At 39.8% G+C, this 13077-nt stretch overlaps 1 protein-coding gene across 1 annotated transcript in view; it reads right to left on the bottom strand.

Annotated features, from left to right (window-relative positions):
- Nucleotides 1–3120: 3120 nt before the first annotated feature.
- The window catches only part of KCNS1 (potassium voltage-gated channel modifier subfamily S member 1), a 30305-nt gene continuing 20348 nt past the window's right edge, over nucleotides 3121–13077 (bottom strand). Inside the window, exon 3 of the mRNA XM_032218509.1 lies at nucleotides 3121–3671. Coding sequence (XP_032074400.1) covers nucleotides 3237–3671 — 435 coding nt within the window. The 3' untranslated portion in view covers nucleotides 3121–3236. The remainder of the gene's footprint in view (nucleotides 3672–13077) is intronic.

Below are 13077 nucleotides of genomic sequence, written 5' to 3'. Positions count from 1 at the left end.
GGCTTGTAAGTCACTTTTTTTCACTGCCATCTTAAGTTTGAATGATTGCTAAATGAACGGTCATAAGTCAAGGACTAACCTGTATGTCAATTTTAATGCTCAGGCCTCAATTTGCCACCTCAGACTAGCAGGAAACTAAATTTTTCATGAATCATGTCCATGGTGTGTCAGCAGGCCTGAGGGTCCTAGGGGAATCTGAAATTTTAAGATGGCTTCATCATTATTAATATCTACTCTTTTCTGAGCCTGGCAGTTTATGTATGTTTAAATTAATGACTGTGTTATATTTTATAAGAGCTGAGGTGGCACAGTGGTTAAAACGCAGTACTGCAGGCTAAGTTTGTTGACTGCTGGCTGCCTGCAATTTGGCAGATCGAATCTCACCAGGCTCAAGGCTGACTCATCCTTCCAAACTTGGTAAAATGAGAACCCAGATTGTGGGGAGCAATATGCTGATTCTATAAACAGCTTACAGAGGACTGTAAAGCATTGGGAAGCGGTATAGAAGTCTAAATGCTATTGCTATTGTTATTGCTATTTTGAATGATGGCTTTTATGCATTTGTTTTATTTCATTCTGTTATGCTGCTCAGGGTTACTTTTTGTGAGGTGAGGGGGAGGTTACATAAATGTAATAAAAAAAATCAATCCATAGGGACATACAAAGGAGATAGAAAATATGCAGGGTACATATTTGAACGTCTTGTCAGAGGGGCAAAATATGAAATATCTGAACAGAAATGAAAACACTTATTTTCAGTGGGCAATATGCAGCACGTAGCATTTACAAATGGAGAAAATACTTTCTACTTTGATCAGTAAACAATTACATAACTCTAGGACTCATATTTGTGAAGAGAAACCAAACATCTTTCATCTAATTACCTTTAGTGAAATTGAAACGTTTTCCCCATCCATCACATTGACATAGTTTAAATTCATTAAATTAGCATATACCCTCTAATCTATTTTAAGATTATTACAAAGGATTGACTGTAGGACTTTATAACTCACAGTAACAACTTTCCTTCGTTTCCTTCCCTCCCTCTCTCCCTCCCACCCGCCTTGTGCATATTTTTATATAAATATTCAATTTTAGACAAGTGTTCACTTTGAAAATTGTTGGAAAACAAATATGAATTTTGGAGACATTTTCACTGGTAACAGGATAACATTTTTGCAATTAATAAATTCCGGATAGCCAAAAGGTGTCTATGGATATCTTGACTTTGATGTCTCCAAAGTGCAGTCTACCTCACTTCTGACATCTCTCCCACTTCCATTGAATGCCCAGGGAAGAAACTAGAACTTCCTTCCTCCCCCACCTTTTTCCCAAGCAGGAAATTTCCAGTATAAATAATGAGTATTGGAAGTTTTAACATCTCCAGTGATGAACTAAATGTATTTCCTTAAGGAAAGGCAGCACCATCACTTGGTTCCTGGTGAATACATGGGCGAGTCCATCTAATCATTTTGGTAATAGTAATGAAAGGATGTGTTATTACTTTTTTCCAGGATATCTGTGTATTTCTTTATCTATCCTGTGTAGTCTGCCTAGTTTGGTCTAGAGGCCTGGGATGCCTGGAAGTGTCTCCCAATCAAGTACTAACAGGCCTGATTCTGCTTAGCTTTTGAACCCAGACAAGCTGGACAGTGGTGACACCTGCTGAGACTTATCAAGTTATCTTATTCTGTGTAGAATAACAATCAAGTTATAAACAGGAATATACATAGGTGGAGATGACAGATTACAAAAATGCAGAAATTATGTCCTTCTAAATATTAGGTAACAAATGCCAGCATTATCCTGATGAAGTAGAATGAATTGGAATCCAGTAACATCTGGGAGGTCCAGTTGTCCATTCCTAACATAAGAGGTGTTGGGATGATCAGTATCTTCCATTCTTACTCTACGTGACTATAATAATGAGGGATACAAGACCAGTTAGATCAAACTAAAGGCTCTTGTCATTCAGCATATTTTTCCTCATAGTAGGCAATCAACTATTTCCAGGAAGCTCATAGTAAATCATAATACAGATAAATCTATCTTGCTATATGGATTTGTCAGCACTTTACTTCTTTTCCAATCACTATGAGTGCACTTTTAGTAGCATCCCATCCCCAAATTAGTGCATCGTAATAGAAAAAGTACATCCTTTTAATCTGTACCCTGAGATTACCATCAAAGAATTTTATTGGATGGCAATGAGAACAAGGTGTGGAGAGGGAAATGGGAGAGCAGGAAAGGGAAGGAAAATATTTATACCATCCTATACATCATGCATAGATTTGTTAAGAGTTGGGAGTGCAAAATCAGCCATAGAGAATTATGTAGCATGATCATGACTTATGCTCCAATTCCTCTTCAGCACATCAGTCATTACAATCTCTCCTATTTATCTTCTATCATCATTGGATTAATTTAAAACCTTTCTAGGTTATGCTGGTAGCTTCCATGGTTTCCATCAGACAAACATTTATAAGGCAAGTTAGAAGTTCTTTCACAATTTCAGTTCTGTGGAAGCCACAAACAATATTTGTTATAACTTTACAATCAGTATTTCATTTCTTTGGCAATCTTTGAAGATAAATTATGAATCGGAACATTGAAATGTCTGGGGTAGAAAACAATACTGAATATGAAAAAGTTAACATTCAGTATGAAAATATTTGGTTGCATGAAGACTCATGATATGTGGTGAAGATTAGCTGCAGCTACTGAATGTCAGCTGAAATAAAGCTATGTTTTAAAAGTATAATTTGCATATTTATTAGATTCCATACTTGAGTTTCCAGCCCAATCCAGGTACTTGGATGTCTGCCTGTAAATTACACTGTGGGAATTGGGATGCTAGGACTATTATTGCCAGCACAATACTCAGACAGAAAAGCTTGTGTGGATGAATCTACTTCCTTTTGTTGCATTGAAGGAATGGAAAACAGATGGAATCTTAAACTATTTTGTCCATTTTGCTCCAGATGTCTCTTGGCAGACTGAGATTTGAATTAGTTATAATGTATACTGGCTTAGAAGAATGCTGAAAATCCAGATGTGTAAGGTCAGTGCGTATTCTGCAATGGCTCAGGAAGAGGTTACTTCATACATGCTTTTGGAGCAGATCACTTGTAATGAATAAATCCATAATGGTGTAGTTAAGGGTTTTGTTGATCATCTTGCTACCAATTTGCCTTTTTTCTGACACCAAATACATTAAGTCTTCAATTCCCAATCAATCAGTAGACTGGAAGGATGTTCCTGGTGAGATCTTCATCTCTCTGGTAAACTTCACTGAAAGCATCAGATTCTTGACTTGGGTAATTCTCAGAGTCCTCTGGTTTCTTCTTGTCACTGTTCCGCACAGCAGCTTCAAGGGCCTTTTGCCGGCGATAGAAATGGGAGAACTTATTGAAGATGATAGTGATAGGCAGTGCCACAACCAAAATCCCACCCAGGATGCAACCAGAAGCTGCTAGCTTGCCGGCGACAGTCACCGGTACCACGTCCCCATAACCTACAGTTGTCATGCTAACTGTGCCCCACCACCAGCAAGCGGGAATAGTGTCAAAGCCAACATCTTCCTCCTTTTCTGCAGTGTAGGCTACTCCAGAGAAGACACACACCCCAACAGCCAAGTATAGGAGAAGAATTCCCACTTCTCTGTAGCTATGCTGAAAAAGAAAAGATAAAAAAGGAAAAAATATGGAGGTAGATAGTTAAGATCAATAACTAAAAATAGTATGAAAAGAGACCTCATTGTTTCAATGCTGGGTTGCCTCTACACTTTGAGTTTTATCCCTTACTATTTCTATTATATCAGACTACAGTTGACTAAGATCATGATTGAAACTTAGAACAGAACAATATTTTGCCTTCACACATTTCCAATAATCTTTCATTTAAAAAAATGGCACGAAACAGAAGTACTTTAAACACCAGCATTATTTATCAATAATGATAAATCTTTATAATGATAAATATTTATTTTTCAATGGTATGTGCATAAGAACATCTGGATTAATACTCTCCAGATGCTTGGACTGTGATTCCTAGTCAATGACTCATGTTGCAAACAATGGAGGGTGTACTCCAACATATCTGTATTGGGCACAGCTAGTGTTCATTTATTGTGACAGGCAACAATATTCCAGAGTTTGAGGAACAGATTACTTGCAGGTAGATATACCCCTTCAGTGAGTTGCATTAACAAAAGGAAGTCAAGAGATCTTGCCTATATCATCAATTCTGCTGTCAATACAACCAACATTTCAGAGCCAAACTTGAGGGGTAGGGGAAACAGATATAAATTACAATTGACTCACGTTGTCTTTGCAAGGAAGAATGGCATACAAAATAAGGTTTAAGCACCTTCTCACCATATTTGACCTGTACTTACCACTTCATCTCATATAAGTATTTTTCTTAGTAATATGTGTAGTTCCATCTTTATGATGTGACTCTAAAAACATGCTTAAAATGTTTATTAAATTCTTCCTTGGTACTTCCCATATAAACCTAAGTATAGAGTTTCTGCATGTGATATCACTGTTACACAAACTGCACTGCTTGCCAGTTTTCAGGACCCCATTAAATTGGGGGTGCCTGATGGGATAGAGAGGATTCTCACCCCCAGGCTCCCATTCATCTTGGTTTTTAATTTTTAAATTTCTGTTGTACTTTAATTGGGTTTTTTTGCACTTTATAACTTTTATTATATTGTAAACTGCCCAGAGTCACCGTATTAGTGAGATGGGTGGCACAGACATCCAATAAATAAATAAACAATAAAGATCAAAGGTCAGTGATCTCCAGACAGAAGTTACTTTCTAGGCTCCATCCATTCCTATTACTTTCAGCCCTGAAGAGCCTGGGTTGTGATATAAGCACCAGTTATTTCACACAGTTGAAAGTTTTATAATGGTAATATTTAAAATTACTTACAGTGTGTGGGGGTGGCTGAGATTTTTATAGTTTATAGCTTGTTCATCACTGCTGCTCTGTGCCACTTTACTTTGGAGTAACCTTCAACAAGTTCATTTGGTTTTACTTCTGAGCAGATATGTCTAGCAGTGTGCTATAATTCTCATTTAAGTGGGATTCACTCATTTTAACTGAATGGAGGATTGAGACTCATCTGCTCCCTACTGCACCAGGTGATATATTCTTCTCAAGCAAGGCAACTTTCCAGATCAATGACCTTCTTTTAGTATCTCTCAGAATATAAAACAAAGTATTTTTCTGTGCAACATTTCTAGGACTAATGCAAACTCTCCAGATAACTTATTAATGCTTTGGTGCTTCTTTGATTCCCAAGGACAGAAGGGCAGAATGTGGTGATGGCAATGATCACTCTAATATCTGCTTTTAAGGACAAAGGCTGTTGCTGAACTCTAGACTGGCGCCATAAGTCATATCTCAGTTTGTATCGAGTCAAGATCTGCATCTGGCAAGCAGAAAGATGGATTTCTTAGTGGAAAATAAATATCTTTCATTAGCCTATTTTATAGGTTTAAAGCAGACATATAAAATGGGGATGTCTACTCAGTGCCTTCAGAATGCAATACGATCCCTACGCAGCTGCAAGTAAAATCAAGACACGGACTGATTTCAGATTTAGCATCTATAGTTTTACAAGAGATAAATAACTGAGGAACAAATGTGCTTCTGCTGTCCCCTTCCATAGGCTTCCCCTTTTCCTGGATCAAATCTGGCAATCTTTTTCTTTTATGCAATGAGATTGAATATCCAGAGTCAGTTCTCAGGACACGGGATCAGAAGAAGCAGCCCTTCCAGGTCCTGAGCCAGACAGAGGTATCAAGCTTCTTTAGTTGCTATGGTCCCAAACAAAAAAATTATTTATCACAACTGTGCTGTCATTGGAGATTCCTTTCTATGTTGTTGACAAGTAGTCCGTCTTCTGCCTTCCTTGCTTTCCCTGTAGCATAAAAATCACAACCACCATCAAAGCATGTGATTAGGGAAGACAGAAGAAGCTTTTTAGAAGAAAGCTGCAATTATCCTGGCAAATCACTCTCACGAGCCCTTCAGCTCCAGGCTTCAATCTTAACAGGATTTAAAGAGTCACAATCCTAATTTACTTTTTTTTTATTATTTACAAACAGACATTTCCTTTAGCATATGTATAAGAAATCCAGCTCAGAGTTGATTGGATTTGTAACTTCCAAGACCTATTTGGACAAAAATCTGCTATTTGTCCAAAACAGATACCAAACTATAATTGTTCTGAGGACCAGCAGGAAGATGAGACAAACTGTTGTTAGAAGTGAGGCTGATATAACCAAGGCCATTGACAAAAGATACCAAGATGACCAATCAATGTTAGGCAGGCATGGTAGGTGGGAAATGGAAATTCCTTTTCAAAAACATACAAGGAACCCAACAGATGCAGTAGATAGATTCAATCCAGAGCAGAACAAGGACTGTCAGAGCTGGGTATTTATAGGCATGGCACAAGTGACAAATAGAAAGAGACAACACAGTACAGTCAGACACAAAATGAAGCTGCCAAAGAAAACGACAGCCTAGCCAGTCAAAATGCATTCATTAAATTATATGTAAGAAAGAAGCAGAGGAACGTGGTGAAGCTGCAAGAAGAGAAGAAAATATAACTAGCTAAGGACTAGGAAGTCCAGTGCTTTGAATAAAGAGAAAATGATGTGCATAAAGGAATTAGTCACAGACTGAAATGTGCAGTTTACACTTGAATAGAATGGGTTGCAGCTCCTGGATCAATAATACATTTCCCACTTTTCAGGCAAGTCATAACATTTATTTTCATCCTCTCACTTCCCTGGCTGCTTCAATCGAAGGGAAAGAAATAAACCAAAACGTTCTTGCAACATTAAGGCAGCGATAAGAAATGCACTGCCCAGGAAGCAGGTGCCTCATGCATTCTGCATGCTCTCTATTTTCTCTATGAAGAAGCCTGTGGTTTGATCTCAATAGAACTTGCCAGTGGCATCTCCAGCACTCCTGGTGTCTCTAATGAAACAGTTTGGATTATTTGATGAAGCCAAGCATAATATATTAATTAGAGTTAGCAATTTAACTCCCTTTGTTTCTTTATGAAGCCATGTGTTAGTAAGGGAAGGAAGTGGGCTGCTCACTCCTAGCCCTATAGAATCAAAGCAAACCTAACAGCAAACCAAAGCTCTCCCCTTGGCCACCTACTACAGCTGGACCATAAGCAAGTATCAGTGCCAAGATGATTGGCTAGGTCAGTGGTTCCCAAACCTGGCAACTTTAAGACTTGTGGACTTCAACTCCCAGAATTCTCCAGCCAGAATTCTGGGAGTTGAAGTCCACAAGTCTTAAAGTTGCCAATTTTGGGAACCGCTGGGCTAGGTCTAATCCAGATTCTGTCTTACTTACTGCAGGAAGGGGAGCTTCCTTCAAATGAGACATTGATCTGATTTGTACAATGCTCTAGTCTATAATTTAACAAAGCTTTATTAAAACTGGATTGCTTAAATTCATATTATAAGCAATATCACCAGCATGTGTTTGTCAGCAAAATGACGAGGTTCATTCATAAAACTAAATTATAGTCAAAGACTCCATAATTTTGCTTAGCGCTGGGTGTGAAATTAATTACTGGAGAAAGAAAAGAAGAAAGCAGAGAGAGCATTTTGTTTGTTTTAGTATTTTAACAATGTGATGGTGGTTTGGGTAACAAATTACTCAAACACCCAAATCTATTTTCTCTTACTGTTTTCTCTTTCTCATATACCTCATGCTCTCTCTCATAATCAGTTCTTTTATCCAATGCCTCATATTCCACAAAACCTTTGACTTAAAACCTGTAATTCATGGATTGGCAATGCAATGTCTTTTCAGTTTACAACTCCCATCGATCCAGTTAACATGGCCAATGACTTCTGACAGCTGCCCTTCAAAGCCCTTAGCTGCTTACTTGAACTTTAGTTGTAAATAACAAATGAGCTGACATTTAGATTTTTCTAGCTATATTTATATATGTTTATTTCAAATCTATAGACTTAAACTAGTCATAATGCATTTTCCAAAGTGTAAACATTGCCTGCTGCTTAAAAGACAACAAGGTAATTCCAAACAGGTCCAGGAGAAGCCTTTTCTGCTGTGACCCCCTCTCTCTAGAATATTTTCCTAGCAGAGGTAAGATCTGGCCCTGCATTCCTGGTCTCCTGGAATAGTCTAATAACTTGGCTCAGCTGTTTGACCTGCTAAATCAGAGCTGGCTGATGGGGTAGAGAAGATTCTCACCCTCCAGGCTGCCCATCATCTTGATTCTTAACTTTGAATCTTTCTATTCTAATTTTAATTGTTTTAGCATCGTTAACATTTATTATATTGTAAGCTGCCTAGAGTTGCTGCATTAGTGAGATGGGTAGCATAGAAATGTAATAAGCAAACATTTTTGTATATTACATTTTTCTGGGAAGCCAATTCAATAACTGGGATGTTACAATGAAGAGAGGACATTTATCTTATTATCCTTAGCATCCTTTTCTCTTCTATTAACTTTCTTCCCCTTTGAATTTATATTGAAACCATCAACACCGATTATGTAAATACTGTGTCCTGATTAGGGTTGGAATCAATGTACTGCACATTTCTTATATGACTGTTTACTAAGTATTTTATCCTCTTTAGGAAAATGAAAAACACAAAGAAAAAGGGTCTTTGTTAAAATATGAGGAAGCCTAATATGAGTATTATTGACAACCTCATATTTATACATGGGGTATTTCTACTTACCCTTACTTAATCTCCCAACAGTATTTTGAATATAACTGATGATTCTACTGATTTGCAGAGCTGAGTCTAAGGAGCAGAAATTTCTACTCTGCTCTAAGTGAGCAGGTCTCACAATAACAAAATAGTTTGACTTCTAATCCGTGCAAAACAAATACAATAAATAACTTGCATTGCTTTTCCACATCCACACTCTTATTTCATATTATGTGTATTCATATGATCATGTGCCACTATATATTTGGTTAAATTATTTTTAAATCTGAATGGGGTAAAAAATTGTTATTGTTTTAAAAATGGATACACCACCCAGTTTGTGCGTGTGCCAATCGGCATTTAAACTATCATAACATGTATTTCATTTTGTTTTAGTTATATGTAGGAACTTATCCCATAAATTCTTCACAACCCTTGTCAGCTCCTAAATGATCTTGCCTAGTTCCTGAAGGACTGGATAGAGAAACAACTGGGAATGACAGAGCTGTCAGACTGAGAAACCCAATTAAAAAAATAAGCAATGGCAAATCACTTCCATAATCCTGCATGAAAAATATACAGATATGTTCACTAGGAGCTGAGTTTGATTTAATGGCTTTTTTTACCCCAATCACAAAGTGGTATTCAACCAAATTAATGTGTACATGGTGTGTTTAGTGCGAGATGCACAGTCATTTAAAGTATTTTGTTCTGCTTCCTTATTCCAAAACATGTAAAGCAGCTCACAGCTCTTGTAAAGAAACAGAATCAAGGGAGACCCATCCTTCTTACTGAATTGAGAGGGAGAAAACTTTTCATTTTCTATTAAAAACCAGGATTAAAGAAGGAAACATTTTCAGTGTTGAGGGTTATCACAATTTTTTAAAAAAATGGTTAAAAGATGTTCTTTCTCTCATCTAGGCAGTTTCGCTAATGACTGATGAATGAGGATAATGGCTGAGAAGTAGACTGATAGGGTATGCCACTCAAATTCCCATACTATAACTATCCCCATTAAAGGCCCCACCTCCAAATCAAACAAAGCAGAAGCACTAATCACTTTCCATGAACACATATGGATCATGCATGATTTAAACAGAGGTGGCATGGCTTCCTATTTGTTCCTTTTCCCATTCATATCACGCTCTAGATAGCCTATCAAACAGACATTAAGCTTGGGGGTGTTGATTCCATCTGGTTTGTGAAAACCAACTATTGGAAAAAGTTAGTTTAATAAAATTTAACAGCCTCACTGGGGGAAGTGAGTTGGGAAAGTCAGGCCTGACTGCTCTCTTCTTTCAAGAAGGGCAATGAACATTTCTAGTTCACAGTGGTCTGTGACATTTTTATGAATATTTACTGTAATTCTAAGGTCCCCTAGCATTGTGGCCCACCAGTGGCCAGCGGAGTTGGTGGCAGATTCGGACAGTGAGGAGGTGAGGGAGGAACATGGGCTAGTCCTGGAGTCTGGAGAAGGCTCTAATGATTGCTCTGCGTCAGAGGCGGAGATGGGGCCAGGGCTGTCTGACAGTTATCAGCTGCCTTTGGTGTCCGGATATCAGTGGGGCAGAAGAACAGCTGGAGCCTGTTTCCAATGTGCGCATGCACAGAGCTGCCAGGAGAAGAGAATAGCTAAGGAACAAGGGCCAACTCAAGAGTAAAGGCACAGGTGGATGGTGAATGGCCCTTCCCATAAGGAATAAAGAGGTTTGAAGGTTTTAAGATTTATTTTATTTATATGCTGCCCTATTCCCTGAGGGACTCAGGGCAGCTCACAAACCCAAGGGGGGGGGAGGTAAACACAAGGAAACTACAACAGAAAAGGTACAGGGGAATTTAAAAGACAACCAACAGTCACACGATTCAAGAGGGGAAGGGAACTCATCAACCCCAGGCCTGCCAACACAGCCAGGTTTTAACGGCTTTTCGGAAAGCCTGGAGAGAGGTGAGGGTCTGAATCTCTGCGGGGAGCTCATTCCAAAGGGCCGGAGCAGCCACAGAGAAGGCCCTCCCCCAGGTAGTAGCCAGATGACATTGGCCAGTAGATGGAACCCGGAGGAGGCCTAATCTGTGGGATCTAATGGGCCTTTGGGAGGTAATTGGCAGCAGGCGGTCTCTCAAGTACCCAGGTCCAATACATGAAGGGCTTTATAAGTGACGACTAGCACCTTGAAGCGTATCCGGAGACCAATCGGTAACCAGTGCAGCTCGCGGAGGATAGGTGTAACGTGGGTGTACCGAAGTGCACCCACAATCGCTTGCGCGGCTGCATTCTGGATGAGCTGAAGTCTCCGAATGCTCTTCAAGGGCTGCCCCATGTAGAGCGCATTGCAGTAGTCCAGTCTTGAGGTCACAAGGGCATGAGTGACTGTTGCGAGTGCCTCCCAGTTCAGGTAGGGACGCAATTGGTGCATCAGGCGAACGATGGTATCGAAGGCCGCTGAGAGGTCAAGAAGCACTAGGACGGAGGCATGACCTCCGTCCCTGGCTCTCCAGAGATCATCGGTCAGTGCGACCAAGGCAGTTTCCGTGCTGTAGCCAGGCCTGAATCCAGACTGAAAAGGATCCAGATAATCGGCTTCATCCAAGGACTGTCGGAGCTGAAAGGCCACCACTTTCTCAACAACCTTCCCAATGAAGGGAAGGTTGGAGACTGGACGGTAGTTATTCAAAATGGCTGGATCTAGAGATGGCTTCTTCAGGAGGGGTCTCACCACCGCTGCCTTCAATGGTGGGGGAAAGAAGCCCTCCCAAAGGGAGGCATTCACTATCGCCTGGATCCAGCCCCGCGTCACCTCCTTGCTGTTCGCGACCAGCCAGGAGGGGCACGGGTCCAGTGCACATGTGGCGGCACTCACCGCTCCCATGGCCTTGTCCACTTCATCAGGAGCGAAAGGGGAGGCGAGTTTGCAGGAGACAATTAATTCAATTCATTAGGGTGAAGATCTGTTCCTGAATTCTCGCCAAGTAATTGCTACAGAGTGGCATTTGGAAGCTATCGGCCTGGCAACTCTCCAAGCCTGGTCTGTAGTTGTGAAACACTGTTTGTTGGGACTTTATTGGAGAGGAATTCCCTTTAACCTAAATAAAAGAGGTTTTATCAGGATGAGGAGTCTGTTTCATGATCTTGGGAAGCCTAGGTCAGAACACTTAGATAAGGCTGTAGCTCACCTCTGGACCTTGAGTTCTTTGAAACCAGGCCATGGAAGCAGTGGGCAAGTGTGCCTCTGGACATCACAAGCAGGCAAGGGAGCGTGTGTGTGCACACACTCCATTTGCACAAGTGGTAGACATGTGAGCCTGCCGCTCGTGCAAATGGAGCTACGAGTATGCGTGTGCTCGGCACTCATGTGGAAACATCTCCTTCCCCCAACACCAGTCCACAAAGATAAAAAGTTTGGGGAACTCTGCCCTAGAGAAGGAGAGATTGGCTTCCATTCCCATATGAGGGTGGGGCATTTAAAGGGGAAGCAGTGTATGCTGCTTGCTGTTTCACATCCTGCTTCTATATTCTGGCTCAGGGGTGAAATGCTCCAGTTCAGACCAGTTCGCCCGAACCGGTAGTAAATAATGCTACTGGTTCGGGCAAACTGGTAGCTCCAACGATTGGCTGTGCGACAATTAGCTGTGCCACCACGATTAGAAATTGTGCGGCACAGCTGATCATTGGAACTACCGATTTGTCTGAACTGGTACCATTTTCTTACTACCGGTTTGGGTGAATAGTGCACGTGTGTGCACAAAGCAAACCAGTAGTGAAGCGAACTGGTAGCAGACGTCAGAGCATTTCACCCCTGTTATGGATGCATTTTGGAAATGATGTTCCACTAAGCTTCTTGGGTAGGAAGGCAATCAGAACGGCAAGTATATATGGTGAGAGAAAAAAATAACAAGAAACATACATATAATAAACAAACAAACAAATAAAAACTTTTCTGAAGGACCTGAAACCTTACAAGGATTTTTTGTTGAAAGAAGGGAAAAAATGTTATGATGTTATTGATTTGAGGATTAAAAAGATGTGGACAAGTTGGAAGTTCAAGGCATTTGTGCAGCATTCAAAGCGGAGAGAGAATTATAGGACTGTAATTCTAAGAGAAGATCAGAAGCCATTACATTTTGTACACTCATTTTCTTTTCTTTTTTCTTTTCTGGTACCTTTTTCCTTCCTTCTTTTCCCTTTTTAATTTTTTTCTTTAGATTTGACTTTTACTATATGTAAAATTTTAATAAGTAGAAAGAAAGAAAAAAGAAAGAAAAAAGAAAGAAAAAAAAAAAGAAAAAAGAAAGAAAAAAGAAAGAAAAAAAATCAATGAATCAATTTCAGGTATATGATTGGGTGAAAGA

The sequence above is a fragment of the Thamnophis elegans genome, chromosome 5 (assembly GCF_009769535.1).
Source record: "Thamnophis elegans isolate rThaEle1 chromosome 5, rThaEle1.pri, whole genome shotgun sequence".
In the NCBI taxonomy this organism is placed as follows: Eukaryota; Metazoa; Chordata; class Lepidosauria; order Squamata; family Colubridae; genus Thamnophis; species Thamnophis elegans.
Note: the sequence above shows the minus strand (reverse complement) of the source record. Positions and strands in the feature narration are given on the sequence as shown.